Source organism: Gavia stellata, chromosome 3 (assembly GCF_030936135.1).
Source record: "Gavia stellata isolate bGavSte3 chromosome 3, bGavSte3.hap2, whole genome shotgun sequence".
NCBI classification, from domain to species: Eukaryota; Metazoa; Chordata; class Aves; order Gaviiformes; family Gaviidae; genus Gavia; species Gavia stellata.
Window position 1 is genome coordinate 78,079,202 of NC_082596.1, and position 17,081 is coordinate 78,096,282.

General features: G+C 38.9%; 1 protein-coding gene across 1 annotated transcript in view; it reads left to right on the forward strand.

The window, feature by feature from the left end:
- Positions 1-17,081, forward strand: part of TENT4A (terminal nucleotidyltransferase 4A) — a 59,345-nt gene that overhangs the window by 18,686 nt on the left and 23,578 nt on the right. Inside the window, exons 6-10 of the mRNA XM_059836236.1 lie at positions 445-573; positions 1,679-1,892; positions 8,500-8,626; positions 16,440-16,540; positions 16,798-16,970. Coding sequence (XP_059692219.1) covers positions 445-573; positions 1,679-1,892; positions 8,500-8,626; positions 16,440-16,540; positions 16,798-16,970 — 744 coding nt within the window. The remainder of the gene's footprint in view (positions 1-444; positions 574-1,678; positions 1,893-8,499; positions 8,627-16,439; positions 16,541-16,797; positions 16,971-17,081) is intronic.

Below are 17,081 nucleotides of genomic sequence, written 5' to 3' on the forward strand. Positions count from 1 at the left end.
GCTTCTAAAGCAAGTCTGTTCAAGTTTTGCTTACCTTGAATTTAAGTGATGCTTGATTATGAATACTGTCTTGCTAAGCAATGTCTAAAAACAATTATTCTGTAGCTACATACATAAAATCAAGTTTACTTTTATGCTCTGCAGTAAAAGTACTGTTCAGATGGAAAGCTTTGCCTATGAGTGACACTGGCATTCAAAGAAGGATATAAAAATCTTCCTGTTTGGGGGGGGATAAATTTGATATGTAACCTGTTTGAGCAAATAAGAATTGAAGTCTATTCATCTGTTTCTAGTTTCAGTTCTTCCTGGGAAAACACTTTATAGTACACTACTGAATAACATTTTTGTATTAGAAGATGAATCTACTTGTGTTGAGATTGTGTAGTTCTTTCTTTGTTTTGGAATGTTGACATTGTCATTGATAAGACTTACTTTGCTTTGCAGAAATATTCTTTGCTGCCTTACTTGATTTTAGTATTAAAACAGTTCCTCCTTCAGAGGGACTTGAATGAAGTTTTTACCGGTGGAATTAGCTCTTACAGCCTAATTTTAATGGCAATTAGTTTCCTGCAGGTAAGCCTGTTCCTTATTTGTTTCTGTGTTCTTCAAAATATTTTGGTTTCTGTACTTGTGCTTTGTTATGGTGCTGTTTCTTTAGACTCCCCTAGCAATGTACAGCTTTAATGTTATGGCTCTAGGTGTTTGATCATTGGCAACTCCTATGGACTACCCCTCAAGCCTCTGAGAACTTATGTTCACTGTGTGAACTGAAACAGCAGCAGGAGCCTTGTGAATGGCATAGAGGCTGTGCATTGCTTTCTGTACCGGGGCTGTGATGTGGACCGTGGCTGCCTACCTGGGCAGCCTATTCCAGTACCTGAATCATCTTACTGGTGTTTTGTAAATCTGCCAGGATGTAGTTTAAGTCCGTTGCTTCCTAGACTACGGATACTGAATGTGCAGAGCTGTTGATTTCAGTGTTTATTAAAATTATGAAATCAAACAGTCAGGTTTTTTTAATTATATGTTGGTTAGTTTTTGACATACTTAAAACTGGTAGTTATTGTAGGTGACTGAAATAGCTAATGAGTTATAACTTCTTCTGATACATTTTTGTGACAGTAAGCTTTGTATGAGTATGACGAGGTACAATGTTAGCATCTCTCAACAGCTGTGATAATGGAAAAACCTACATATTCTGCTGCTGTTAATGATTGATTGAAATATTACTATAGATTTTACATAGGGTATATAATATGGGGAGATTGAGGAAAGAACTGTATTAAAGTTCAGGTAAGTAGATTCCACCCCCCACTTCTGAAAACATTAAGACCGATGGATTTTCTGTGAAAAATCAGGTATTAACTCTGTTACTAACTAAGCCATAATATAGCATGCAGTAGTACTTCATTGCTTTTGGCTTAAGGAAAATAATTTATTAATCCTCAAAAAGCTGGAAGAGGAGGGAAGAAAGAATTCTTTGGCTTCCAGATACTGCTGAAGTGCTGCCCCCTCTTGGTTATGTGAAAGTAGTTTAAGTACATGAAGAATCAGTGACTCAATTAAGACTTGTTTAAAGAGATTATACTCCGCTCCTTACATGAGAGCTTTTTGTTGCACTGTGTTATAGTCTGAAAAGCATTAGTTTTTAATAATTAACAACTGTTCTGTGTCACAGCTGCATCCAAGAATTGATGCCAGAAGAGCTGATGAAAACCTTGGAATGCTTCTGATAGAATTTTTTGAACTCTATGGGAGGAATTTTAACTACTTGAAGACTGGTATTAGAATAAAAAATGGAGGTGCCTATATTGCCAAAGAAGAAATCATGAAAGTCATGACTAATGGATACAGACCATCGATGCTATGTATTGAAGATCCTCTCCTGCCTGGTAAGATTGTACACTTCTTGCAATATTCTGGAGCTTTGGCCCAACTTGTGCTCTTACAGCTTATGTTAGAGTCCCTAAAGTATGTCAAATGAGTTAAGAAGCTGCACTGAGAAGAGTCTTGCTGGTGTCGAGGTACAGTTACAGAGATGAGCTTAAGGGATAAGGACCTGAAGTCTCCCAAGATTCATAGCCTGAGTTTATTGGATTACACACAAACAGTGTAGATACATAATGCATTGGAGATTCAGAACTGTGGTGATTGTATAATAAGGTTCTCTAACAGTGCTGAGAGGTAGTGAAAGAAAGAGGTCCAGGAAATCCTGGAAGGGGGTTTGTTAGTAGGAACAGCTCTCCGTTGTTCATTATGAGAGAATGAGAATGGAAGCTGTAGCTTTTCCCGCCACAGTCTGTGGTGCCATACTTCACATAAATTATACCATATGGGGAGGAAATGCCCCGGATGAGGTACCTGTCCTGCAGGGTGGTGCAGTAGAGACTGCATGGAAGCATGTGCGTATATCCATGAATGTGTAGCAAGGGAGCAGCTGTATTACGGTGTTGGTGTGAAGAGTGGTTTGCATAACTGGCTTCTGTGCTGCACATGGACCTTTAGAGAATGCCAGTTATAGTTGTATGTACTTTTGAAAGTAACTAACTTAAAATATTTTTTCTTTAAAATTTTGTTTTGATTCAGTACCCTTCAAATAATCAGTAACCTTCGGTAATCAAGATTAACTTTGGCTGAGCTCCTGAAAAAAATTTTCAGCTTTATACTACTCAGTTTGGATTCTATTTAGACTGTCACAAGTAGCTGAAATTCCAAAACAGCTTTTTAACAAAGTCAATTTTCAGTTAATTTGGACTTCAGCATTAGTATTTCTAGAATGTAATTGGCACTCAAACTCCATACTGTCACATCTTGTGGGTAGACTGCTTATGTACAGCACTTTTAAAGCAAATACCATGGATCAGGAGCTGAAGTCTGGCCCCTTGCTAAATACTCAATATGCTGAATGTTCGTAGTTCTCTAGAACACGTTGAAAGCTAAGATACTTGTTTGTCTAACCACATCTCTGATATGTTTATAGCTCTGAGTTTGTGTCCATCATGACTCTTGCACTTGGCCAGGCATAGGTGTGATTTTGCAGAACTTTCACTGTGTTATTGAGACTTCCTTCAGTAGCTGTGTATGTACTTGCCTGAAGACCCATTTGAGTAGCAGCATGAGCTACATTTCCTTAGAGTCAAAAACCTTTACTGTCTTCCAGTTCTGTTCCTATCTGCTGAGGACTGAAAGAGAAGAAATTATGTATGCTGCACAATGTTTTAATTGCTGCTAATAGTGCTTTGGAACTTGTTCTTCTCTTTGACTCTTCACAGAAGAAAAAAAAATAAATTGCAAGTCCAGTAGGGGCTCTGAACTGTTCCTCCTAGCATAAATCTTGCAGAAGCAAAGAACTGTAGTTTAGAACAAAGATACCTAGGTATATGCTATCAAAGAGTTGATAAGAATTAAATTTTAGATGAGGTTATATGGGCTGATATATTGTAATTCTTACAGGAGAAAAAGTGTTTTGGCAAGGGAAAGGAAAGCTGACAACAATTTGAAATTATGTGACCACTATGTCCCATAAGGATATTTTCTGGTGGCTGCCATAGAGCTTCAGAACTTGCTTGATGGAACAAGGAGGAAAATGACATAGAACATACAAGATGGCTCCTTGAATCAGATCTCATGAATACAGCCTCCTTAGATCTAGACTTAATCCCATATTCCTACAGTATCTAAAAGTACCTGTCAAGTGTATGTAGATAATGTCTAGAATTCCGTTAATAATAAGCAGTTCTGTTACTGCTTGTGTCCCAGTACAAAAAACTTCTCCAAGTGTTCAGGTCCTTGCCCAGTTGACAAGTCATTGTCTCTGCTTGATTAGTTTGTGGTCAGATCCACTCAGTGTCTAACTCCATGAGGGTCAGTGCCAGTACTGTGGAGGAGATGGGAACAAGTATCCACTCTTCACCAAAATACAGATGTTTCTTAAGTTAGCATAAGCTGCTCAAACCTGTTTTTGTACTGTATGCACAAGTTTTAATCTTTTTTTATGATCCTTTTTTTAGCCCGATCACAGCTTTCTCTAAAGTTCTGGTTAAGCCTTGGAAGAAGACTTTGAAAGGTGACTTCTTAATTCAGAAACCAGACAAAAAATACAGGGATAAAAAAAGCCTTTCAATTTCTCAAGATTATCGAAGTAGTGTAGAAATCCCTCCTGTAAGTGTATGCACTAGTTCAGCAATAGGATGCTGAAAGGTATAACTCTTAGGAATAGCTTTAGACAGTCTTGTAGGGGACAGGATTAAGTTCAGTGAGATTAGTTCTTTTAAATTGGAGGAACTGGTTTTTCTTCAGTGTGAAATGGTGATGTCTGGCTAACAGATAAACGATGTCGTCAGAAGGATGTGATACTTCAATTTTACCTGCTCATACCTTCTGGTAGTTCCTAGATTTGGAAGGAACAGGCGTCAACCAGTTGTGTTGCTGTTTTGAACGTAGTGGGTTTTGCTCAGATTCTCCTGGGTGCTGTAGGGTTTGCTCTGAGATTCTCAAAGACTCATTACTTGAATGCTAGAGGATTATAATTTCCTTGATTTGAGAACCAAGATTCCAACAAAGATGTCAGGAGTCTGCATGTGAAGTGGGAAGTGTGTTGAAATCTGGATTTGAGATGTCAGACCAATCTAGCCGGTGATGCATTTTAAAGTGGTAGTTTATACTTGATCTTCATACGTAGCCTAAGATTTCTTCATCCTGAGTTAGTGTCCTAGGACAGGGTAATGAGATGAAAATCTTTCTGTTAGCATCATCCAAAGAAGGGAGTTTCTGTAAACATCTTGTAGCTGCCACTATTTCAGTTTCTCAAAGCGGTTGTCCTTTTCTTTGTGTAAAAAGTGAAGGCATTCATGTAGGAGAACTGCAAAGCCAGGCATGCAGAAGTCTGTTCACAGGTACGTGTTGGAGCAGGGTAGATGATACCATCCTAGAAGAGGTTTGTGCAGAGTTGGTCTAGTAGTATCCTGTCTTGGAAGATGCAACTTTCATTGCGGGTGACAAATCTTTAATCTGTGGTTGTAAAACAAACTTGGCATTTATTCAGCAGATTGTTAGGGAAGCTTATTATTTTATGTCTTTGTGAATCAGGTGATTATCAAGGTCCTTCAGTAATTTCTGATGCTCAGAACAGGAATGATTTTGATCTTGGTTCAGACTGGCAGTGGCAAGAGTAGCTAAATTGCAGTTTAAGAATTGGAGTTCCACCTGTGCTACTCCCTGAGAAGTGGTGTTCTTCATTCTGAATTGCTGTGGGCACTAACAAAAGTTCTAAACCTTAAATTTATGTGTTTTCTTTGAAAAGAGACTCTTTAATTCACAGGACTAACTATGCTTCATGTTGCTTGCTTCGGCATCTTGATAGATCACAAATACAGGGAGTAATTAGGTATGAGGTTGGCAACAACTATTGGGATTATCTGTTCTAGTCTTAGTAGCTGCCCAAAGTTACTCACTGCAGCTTTTCAATATCTGCCTTTTGTCATTAGAACCTGCAAATATATGGGTGTGTATATAAAATATATGCATTTATAAAAACACACAAATACATTGAAGTTAGCATCTGAAAGAACTCCTTTAATTCTGAATGTTGCAAAAGGTACTTACTAGATAATAGCTTAACATGAATGGATCTGCTTCAGTCCTAGCTCATGGTCTTACCTTTACCTTTCCAGGCCATGTTCTTAAAACTGCTTCATGTAATGGCAGGCTACCTGATGGAGTGCTAATACTGATAGCGAGTGATGAAAATCTTAGACATGCTCCTTTAGGGATAAAGGCTTTGTAAGAAAGAATGAGGATTGAATTATACATGAAATCACACACCGTTATCTACTAATGTACATCTGAGGATTGAAGTCTGTATGATTTTCTTTTAAAGAGTGAGAGCGTTTGGGTTACATGCTTTAACTGATCAGTCTGTAGATTGTGACAAAAGAAGCATGCTCAGGTATGTAAGATGTGATCTGCTAATAAGAATGATCTCTCAGAAGAAAATCTATTCAGGACAGCAAATGTAAATATGTGATCTTCTGGCTTCAGTAATGTGTTGCTTTCTGGATTGGGTAGGGCCACCTCTATACAGACTTGACTGGTACAGTTCACAGTAGTTAGCATAGTAGCTTTGGCTTCCATACCTGGTTTTCAGCTGTAGTGCAAGTCAGAAGCTCTGCAGACTGTATGACTGAATAAGACGTGTTTATTCAGACATTTTAATGAACTAATTACAGGTGCAGAATGAGGCAGTCCAGGAACCTAGGCATGCTATGGCATGAGCTATCCTGCCTCTGTTCTCAAATCTGCTTCAATCAAGACTCATACACAACCTCGTTGGTGGTTTAAACTAAAATGCCTGAGTTTGCCGTAAGTGGATTAGGGAAGGCTTATGATTTCTTCTGCTGGCACAGCAGTGGAGGTAGCAACAACTGACGAAAGGAGTAACCAATAGTTTGTAGCAGCAGTGTCTTCATTTTGGTGTAACTCCATGCTGGATGCATATCAAATGTAGCTGCCTTAGCACCAGATTAGACTAAACTAATGCAATTTGTTAGTGTATTCTTAATTCCTGTTATGTGAATTTATAGAATCATTTAGGTTGGAAAAGACCCTTAAGATTGAGTCCAACCGTAGGTGGACTCAAATTTAGTGGTAGGTGCAATTGTGTGTCTTCAGTCACTTGTATATATTCCATTTCTGTATTGCCTCTCAATTTAATTCTCTTTTGTATATATGTTTAGCATGCCATTATGTGGAAGGTGGTATTGTTGTAGGACACAATGATGTGTCCTGTCCCTGGAAAAGCTGTACTGAATTAATAATTGTTTTTCTAGTAAAAGTAACATTTTTCTTGTTCTGATTTCTTGACCACTGAAATACCTTGGTCTCTATTCAGCTGCTTTTGGACTAAGTCCGTTGTGAAGTCCTCTGCTACTTTGTAGTGCAGCTCTGAACTTAACTACAATGTGTTTCTGCCTAGATTCACTGTCCTAGGTCCGCATTGGTCTCTGCTTCAGGTTAGAGTCCAATTGCAAATATGCCATTTAGAGAGGCTTCCGTAATTTGAGCCTAGTAGCTGCTGGACACTGCAGCAGTGCATTCAGAACAAGATACTCAGTTACTTCAGTAAACAGGAAGTATTTCTTGATCAGTTTTTATTTGACCATTTAAATTACTGAAGAAATTCTGTTTTCCCGATGTGCTCTTGTGTTATCAGTCTGTTTTCATTGATTTGTGCTTTTCTGTTAAAGTGGCATTATGGTTGGAGAATCTTGAAGGACTAAAATGTGTTGTCAAGTAGTAAAGCCAAGGCTGTTTTTTTTTCCCCCTGGATGGCAGACCTCAGCATGTTTGTCTATAATCGCTTGCTGGACAGAATACTTCAGCAGGTGAAGAGTTTCTCTAAAGTCAGATTCAGCCTCATTAGATTCAGTCCTCCAAAGGATAGATTCTGTCCTTTACTCATCAATTTTCAAAGCAGATTTTTCATTAAAACCTGTTCATGGGCCCTGATCTGATTTTCAAGCTTAAAATAAACATGTTTGGTGTTTCATCCCTCTACAGTGTTCTCACAGCATTTCAAGCATCATTCTGAAGGAGGGAACCTTTTACTGTAAGCAGCTTTCTACCCATTCAAGGTCTAGTCTGTGTTTTAGACATGCAATTTGAAGGAAGTTTTCTTTGTGTTTCTTAAATTGAGTGATGACAGTGAACCTTTGGTGTCTGGTGCCAAATATATCTACAAAAAAATCCGAAATGTTTCTTCTTGCTAATAATAGCAAGATCTTTCAAGGTGTCAAATGGGAGACCAACGCTTGTACATTGTCACTGATATAGCAGCTTTAGCGTGTTCTTAACTTCTGCAGTTTCTTGCAAGTGGCACTGGATTTGGAAGGAGTTCTGCTATAATTGTCACTCATGCTTAAAGAGTGGTAGTCAAGAAGTGCCACTAACTTGATCAAAAAACAATGCTGTACAAACTTCTGGAATCCTCTATGATAGATTTTGACAACCTGGCTTATCATGTGGAGAGAAATAATCTGTATGAGTTGGTTTATTAATCTGTAGTTTTGATAAGGTTGAGTAAGGGTTGATGTAAGTATACCTGGCCCTATGAAGGTCACGTGGTTGCACAAGTGGAATTTTAAGCTGTATTTGGCCTGCAGAAACTACTGGTAAGTGAGACATGATGCTTTCAGCTTGGTAGGTTCCTTCTTAAGACAGCTGTAAGAGCTTTAAGCTGATCTCTATTCTGTTTCTTTCAGGCGCTGGTCCATCGGTATTTTAAAAGTGGTAAATTGAATGCATAATGTTAAGTGTCATTCTGAAGGTTAGCTTCTTTTATCGAGATAGGCACACGTAGTTGTTGCTGATATGAGTAGGATGGGCTAACCAGTTTAAACAGAGTTAAGCTGTATTGTTAAGGCTTCTGAGCTTTAAGTATGAATAATTTTCTGGTTACTGATGTTAAAAAAAGATGATCTGATGACTGTCACATTATTTCAGGAAACGACGTTGGCAGAAGTTCTTACGGTGCCATGCAAGTGAAACAAGTTTTTGATTATGCCTACATTGTTCTTAGCCATGCAGTATCACCACTTGCAAGATCATATCCAAATAGAGATTCTGAGAGGTAATTAGTCCACTTTTTGAATATCCATTTGTCTATGTAATCAACTAGGAATGTTTGGGTCTACATCAATAAACAGAATATTGTTATGTATTGTTTAACTGTGGCTGTATTGAAATGTGCCCAGAAATTTAGGCTGCCCAGTGGTATGAGAGCGTAATACCTCAGTGTGCAGCATTGAAATGAAGACAGCATGACAAAACCCAGGATGAGTCCAATGTGAGGTTCTCTTAGTGTGGAAGGGAACCAGAAGATAATTGGTCTTTCATCAAACATTCTGCTTAAAGTATTTCAAAGGAAGGTCGCTGGTTTAATGTTTGGTATGATGTATGTATGTACTATGGCAGAAAGAAATGCGTGTGATCAAATTGCTTGTTTAGACACAAAACTAGACAGCAAGGCTAGAAATTTCCCTAGTTCTTTAACACATGCTTCCATAAGCTGTTTTAAAAGGTTTGATTTGTAATTAAGCTATTAAAAGGATCAGTTCAGTTTGGCTGTAATGTCAGAACTGCCATTAAAAGTAGCATACTTCTAGACATGCCTTTTTTAATGCAGTTCTTAATGTCTTTCGTAGAAACACTGTACAGCTAGTACTTTCTCAGCTCTCACCTTTGCAAGTTTTCTGTTTTTTGAAAGGGGGAGGAGAAAGAAAATGAAGGCATGTCAGCCATGTTGTATTTTCATTCATGTATCTGCTCTAGCATCTTATTCTAACCCTCAGTACAAATCTGGGCTAGATCAGAGGATGTCTCTTTCCTGAGACTTCCCTAGAATCCCAACGGCTTTTAGCTCCCCAGCTAATCGCAGGGAGGGGTGGCGATAACCCATCTAGATACAATTCCAAACTCTAGTCAAGCTGTTAACTTCCAGCATTTATGTCACTGGAAGGTGAAATAGTTCTCTTATAGTAAGTTCACCACAAAGTGGATGCAGTCTTTCGCTTGTGGATTTAAAACTGACAGTATTTTAATAGTGCCCATGAATATCTAGGTTTTCTGTGGTATTAAATTCACAAAGGTTGAGACTGCATTTGTGCCTGTGATGGAGATACAGGATGAGCGTTACACAGTGTTACACACTGACATTTAAGGCTGCTGTTTTAAGATAGATGAATGGTGTATCTGTTAAATGTATACTGGCTGACAATTCTTGCTGCTGAATGAAACTTCATTCTTATATAAGTATAGATAGAACAACTTAGGGATTCCTGAAGTTTTACTTGTGTCTTGGGTCCTGACCTTCATTAACATCTCTGTGGCTCTCCAAAGGATATAGTCGTTCTCTTTCAAGGTACCTGTATTTATTACAGACATTAAAGTATATTTGTAAATGCATTTCATGGAAGCTTCAGATGTCATCAATATGTGCACTTCACATGTACATCTCTTACTGTGTTTGGGAAAATGTTTGAATTTTGTCACAACTTCAAACCTTGGGAGAAGTCCCAGAAGCAGTGTTCAGGTGTCGTACATTTGACCTGATTTTCTGCTAGTTCTGGGCTGTCTGTGCCAGTGATGTCCGAGTCTCAGAACTCATCATGCCAGTGGCTTGCCATTCTGTCAAAGAGAGTGGTGTTGCAAGAGGAACAGCATTCAACGAAGACCTGTGTGCAGGTAGTTCCCCCAGCACCAGTCTTGTCAATGCCAAAGGACCTGTAGGTAGATGATGAGCTGTTTGGTAACAAGTTTGTTGCAGAACCTCAACAGCAGTCCATGTTCAGTCTCAGTTTTTAGTTAAACCTGGTGTGCTTGGGCATTCGAGGTGTATTTCAGATCCTTCTTCCACCTGTTAGGCAGAGTGGTCCAGGCTCTGTATAAAGACTTCTCTGGTGGCCTGACCTAAAGCCTTAGCCATCCAGGAGCCTTTTGTCCTGATGCATTTTTTTGCCTTTTCTAGGCTTGTTAGTGGTAGGTTAAACTGTAAACAATGGTCTCCCTTTAAAAGCAGTGACTAGCTATATGACATTGTACTAGAAGGATGAACAGAGACTAAATTAAGAGCACTTGAAAGGGTAGGAACTTACAGGAGGTTGAACTCCGCAGGCTGACTTGAGGTTATTCAGTTTTGTCATAACTGGCCCTAGCTTCCCTCTAAGTGGAACGGTTTGTTCTTGAACTACCTCGTGGGTTTAAATTCGTATCAGCTCTTTCCAGGGAAAATTTCTGTATACAGAGTCCTATTTTGTAGATAACAGTCTCAGTAGATTTCAAATCTTTCTATGTGATCATCGTTACTGCTCTTTTTCAGGGTCAGTTCAACTCAAAGGAGCACAAGCCTAAGTTAATTTAAGGCTTTCTAGCCAGCTGCTGCTTCTGATATTCCCAGTGTGAAAAGAGACATATTTTGGTCCTTCAGCATAGGCCTTTTTCTTGTCCATGTTCTGTAGTAATAAGTCCCACAGAACAATAAGGGGTAGATTCAAATCACTCTTACCAGCATCTTCATTCAAGCTTCCAAATATAACATCTGGAGTGTAGTTGGAGTTGAAAGCTGTCTTCTGTCTGAGTGGAAACAGTAATCAGCTGACTCCTGAAAGTAATTCTTACAATCTACAGAAATTACCTTAACACTGTTTTGTCCCCAGTCTGTCTCACCCATCCTCTTTCAAGAATGGCTCAGGAGAGTTTGATAGGTAGTTCAGTAGATTTTGTTAGAGCAGATTCCTATCATATTGAAAGGAGGAGTTTTCCTAGTAGGAAAATGAGGAGACCGATCCATTTTGAATCTTGTATGCAAGGTCAAGCTTGTTGTTCTGACTTGAGCCAACATGACTGAAAATCACAATTGATTTCTTAATATTTGGGGCCCCAGGGACATGAGTCTAGCTGTAAAATATGGTTATGGACAGGATAGCTCCTGCTTAAGGGTCAGGGTCAGTAAGTGCTTTGAACAGTTTTAGTATGGCCTTGGGCCATAACCTGTCTCTAGAGTGTGTCATCTTAAGTGAGTTAACTAAAGAAGTCTGTAAGGACTGATATTTTCATAGAATTACAGAATCATTTAGGTTGGAAAAGAGCTTTAAGATCATTGAGTCCAACTGTACACCTAACACTTGCCAAGTCCACCACTAAACCATGTCCCTAAGTGCCACGTCTACATGTCTTTTAAATACCTCCAGGGATGGTGACTCAATTACTCCCTGGGCAGCCTGTTCCAATGCTTGATAACCCTTTTGGAGAAGAAATTTTTCCTAATGTCCAGTCTAAACCTCCCCTGGTGCAACTTGAGGCTGTTTCCTCTTGTCCTATTACTTGTTACTTGGGAAAAGAGGCCAACACCCACCTCTCTGCAACCTCCTTTCAGGTAGTTGTAGAGAGCAATAAAGTCTCCCCTGAGCCTCCTTTTCTCCAGGCTAAACAATTCCAGTTTCCTCAGCTGCTCCTCATAAGGCTTGTTCACCAGACCTTTCACCAGCTTCGTTGCTCTTCTTTGGACATGAAGTTTCAAGTTAATGAGCATTTTCCCAGTTTTATTCTGTTTCTTGATAGACCACAGGAAACCTTAGCAGGTGTTTGGCAACAAGCTCTTGCTCATTGATTCATGTTCTTTGAAACAGTGGACTCTCTGTTACTACCCTGTCTATGGTCTCTGTATTAAGGTGCAATTTCACATTATACCTTGTCTAGCCTAACTGTGGGCTGTCTCCTGTCAGCTGCCCTTTTTCTTCCTTCTCAGTCTGTATATTCCTGACTCTTGCCTTAGATCAGATGTAGTGGTCCTGCAGTCAGAAGGTGAGTCAGACAAAGTGTCTGGTCCGAAAACAAATACGTCAACACTCGTCATGTCAAGAAGTTCATCCAGCTTGTGGCTGCGTGATGGGCAGATCAGAAGCAAGAGAAGCAGCAGGAGTTCATGTTTGGGGAAAGATGGAGAGAGTGGAATTGTACCATTTGACAGCCATAAGTTATCTGGATCTGGATGTGACAAAGATGCATCCTTAGGTTAATATGTATGTCTGCAGATCAGGATGTTGGCTTACATGTTGGCCTGTTGCATGGTTCAGATATGAATGTGTGCTCAGACTGCATCTGTAAATAGCAGTGTAGCCACATTTGGGAGGCAGACAAGATCATAAGAAATGAGGAATGGAAGACTGGTTCTGCTGTGATATGGCCTTCCAGTATAACTAAGACTTCTGAAACCTTTCTTCAGTTCCTAGAGTTGCGGATTGGTAACAGGTTCCTCCTTATTGGTGCCAAACTGGTGGTGCAGGTGGATGAGGGAAAGGGACTGTCATGCCAACAGGTCAGAATTCAGAATTTGAGGAAGCCTTGGCAGGGTTTTGCTACTGCATGTCTGGACTTGTCATTTACAGGTGATAATCTTCAAAACAACAATAGTCTGGGCCATATATAAAGTGATCTTTCAATCTCTGTGCTTGAAAGCTGTTTGATCTCTTCATAGTGTACAGTTCAACTGATCTAACTGCTGACAGGTCTGTATGTTAGGTTTGGGTTGCCCCTGGTTGGCCAAAATAGTCCTGGGAGCTTTGAGAGCTGTCAAAGGGAATGTTAAATTTGCCTGCTAGATCTGCTGACACAGAAAGCAGAAATGTGCTGTCTGAAACAGTCCTTCCTTTGCTTCACATCTTGAATGGTGGGTGGCTGTCACTAGAATGCATGCTGTGTCTTAAGAGGTGTCAGCAATATCAGCTTTTCCTACACAGACTATTTGTCTGAGTAAAGGTTTTAGATTGTTTTTTTATCTTCATGCTCAAGCAGATCCTTCTCAGGTGCTCCTTAGTCAGCTTTTAGATTATATTGCCCTTTTAATACCGGGGGATATTTCGTAAGTTCAGTTAAGGCCTACTGAACAGTTATTTTGACTGTTCTTTCACAAACTTGATGTTTTTTTCCTGCTCTGGTACTCACTTATTCATGTGGAGCTTGGCTAGAGCTTTAGATATTTGATTTTACTGAATCTTATGTCGGCAATCTGAGCCTTTTGAGTGATCTTAAGGTTTATTTGCACCATAGTTGCGCTGTAATGACAGCTAGAAAGTGTCCCTGTGAACTGAGGGCTTGCAGTGTGTAAAAAGAGGAGCTTCTAAGCTCTTATCATAAAATAAACTAGGTATGTAAATAGCTTATTCCTGGTTTTACTATATGATAATATTAAGGGAAAAACCTTAAAGGGGCATCTTTCATAGGAGAGCTGTCTAATTTTATTAACCAGTTAACTGTGTTTTTTCCATGTCTTCCAAAGAAGCATCTTTGAAGAATTGTGGGAGTGTCTCATATATCTGTAGAAATTCTGGCCTCAGCCAAAAAAAACCCCCAGATTTCCTCATACTAAAGGCAGGGCAGAATGATAGGTTTTTTGTTCCTAAGCATTTTCAGTGTTGAAAATGGATATAAGCACAATTTTTACATGTTTATTTTAAAAATTGTTCTCTGACCCCATGGATGTGCTTGAGTCCCATATATATGAAGTGGTGTTCTTTGGGAGCAGTATCTAATTTGATCACGCTTGCTTCCTCTTTCTTTGCTGCTATGTTAAGTATATGACAGTACAGCCTTAATTACCTTTCAGTTTTTGATGTCTCATAATGAATGTTTTTAATTTTGGTGTAGGAGCAATGTAGCATGGATCTGCCTTTGAACTCTTGACCTGATAACTTAGTGAATGTCTTTTTTTCTACCTTTCTACTGAAAGTGAGAGTTTGGGTCTTTGATCTCTATTCTCTGAAAGGAGCTAGTGAGAGAAGAGATTCCCAGGTTCTTTATGTGCAACTCTGCCGCAATTGTTGGTGTAGCAGGAGTTTCACCCTTGACACCTATTTGATAGCAGACATTTTTGGTATATCAGTCACCCGGGATGTTGAAAATACCATCCTGTATCATTCATTTTCCTTCTGGTATATGAAGGCATGACTATTGATTTGCTTCTGGGAAGGTACTCCAAGAAGCTTCAGACATGACAAACTCCTTCTATGTAAGAGCTTGTGTTATTCAGTCCACGTTAATTTTCTGGTTCAAAGACCACAGCTGATAGTAGTTGTGAAATTTATAGGTTATCCTGGAGTAAAAGCTCAAATCTTTCTGAAGGCATTCTCAGATGAAACTTTTTAGCTGCAAGATTGCCTTCTCTGTCCCAGGGCTGAATAGACCCAGCATGTGTATGTTTGAGTCCCATACTGGCCTTGCTGTTTTGGGAACTGGCAACTTCAGGGCAACAGCTGATTCTCTGCAGTATTGGTCATTCCTATTTTCATTCTGTCTCCTCTGGTTTAACTTGCTTTTTGAGATTGAGAAACTAGAACTGCATCGAGTATTTAAAATGCCGTTATGTCGTGGGAGTGTACATTGACAAAGTACTATCCTCTGTTTTATTTGTTTCTTTCTTAACATGCTGTACTTAGCTATTGAACTGTGGTTTCCAAAGAATTACCTATTATGACCCAGATCTTTAGTTGCTGGGTGGTGACAGTCACGACTTCAATTCTGCATGTAAAATTCAAGATTTCATTTTCCAACATGCATCATTTCATCTACATTACATAAATAGAATGGTGGATGAAATTAATTCTGTTTGTGAGGCCCTTCTGCAGCTATTGGACTTGTAACTTAGATGTTATTACTTGGTTCAGTGTTTGCTTAAAATGTTGGACTGCCTTTTTTAGTACTAACACACTGACATGTCTTTGAAGTTGGAAGACTAAACATGGAACACGTGGTATTTGGTCTTGCATGAAATAGTAATCCCTAAGCCAGCAGGAGAACTATTGCTCCTTTTTAACGTGTTACTATGAAGTGACCTAATAAAAGGTAGTCTAAATACGTTTAGACTATGTGTGTCCTCCCTTCCACTTATGCAACTAAACCAAAAGAAAATGCCAGTACAGGTAAAATGTACCTTTATGATGTGAAATATAAAATAAGCTTTATTGTAACCATTGAAGATTTTTAAAACTAAAGTAACATTACCTTCTGCAAGATGGTAACTTTTCATAGCCCATTTTTGTACAATAGTCAGTGCTTCATGTATCTTGATTATGGAGTTTATAGTTAGTGTTTCAGCCACTAGTCCCTGATGAAAGGAAGGCTTGAAAGTTTAGCTCTCAATCAAGGATACAACTCCTGCTCAAGGAGTACAACTCAAATAGCTGAATGTTGGGAAGGTATGTTGGAAAAATACTACTTTGTACTTGTTGATAACTGGTTGCTGTTCAGCAGGACCAGGTAGGCTTTTTCTCTGAACCACTTACTGTTATGAATTTTCTTAAATTCTAACTTATTCTGGTTTTGGAGCCAGTCTGTTTCTTGTTTCCACTACCTCACGATCCATGGTACTTCCTTTATAATTGTGGGGATTTTACACCTTTTAAGTTGTCTTGTAAATCTGTTGGCAAGGACTAGTGAAGGTCTCTGTCTTAAACGTGAAGGTCAGCTGGGGGGTTGGATGTTAATGTCTTCAGTGCCTCCCATAACTGCTGTAATCCAGACTCTGTGGAAAAAATATTTTCTGTATGGAGAAATGCAAGAACCTGTAAATTGCTTTTATCAAGTACACTGGTATCCGCATGTACATTCTTGATAATTAAGATGCACGCCATTTAGAAATACAGAGTAAAAATCTTACCTATGTGTCACTGCTTGCATGTTAACATGGTAGAAGATAAGTAATACACCAATTTAAAAATTGTGACGCTTCAGTGGATTAAATGGTGCGCTAAGGAAATGAAAATTCAAAAGGATTCTTTGGTTAGGGATATCTTAAACTGACTTTTAGCAAAATTTGATTGCTTGTTGAAATGCTTGTGAATGTTTAACCAACAGTCTTTGTTTAATACTTAATTAAAAAATTTTTTTAGCACATTAGGTAGAATCATCAAAGTGACCCAAGAAGTGATTGACTACAGGGCCTGGATTAAAAAGAAGTGGGGGAGCAAAATTAATTTATCACCTGAACTTGGTAGGTATAGCAGGACTCTTTGAAACCAACTTAAATTTTTTTATTGAATTTGATGTATTTCTAAGTACTCATGCCTTGGAATTAATCACCTTCAGATACGTAGGAAAAAATAAAAGGAATTTATAACTTTCTAACCCAAGACTAATTTTCTCTGAGCCTGTTTTTCAATTAGCTTGCTAAACTGCAGCTCTTAGACTTCAAGGCCCATGTGTTTGTATTCTGTGCTCTTAAATGATACTTATGTTTTCTGTTAACAGATAATAGGTTGAAAATAAGAGACCAGATATCTTTGTGCAATGGAGAACAGCAACAGAACAGAGACTCTGAACCATCTTACAACCAACGCTTGACCTTGTCATTGGCTAGTACACAACAGTTATCCTCTGGTTCATCTGCCTCTTCTGTATCATCACTCTCCGGCAGTGACATTGTAAGCTTTTTCTTTTAATGGGTTAAACTAATAAGAAGCAGAGTTTGTCATACTCTTCAAAGCCTCAACTGATACAACAGCAGTTAATGTGATACTATCCCTAAGCTGCTA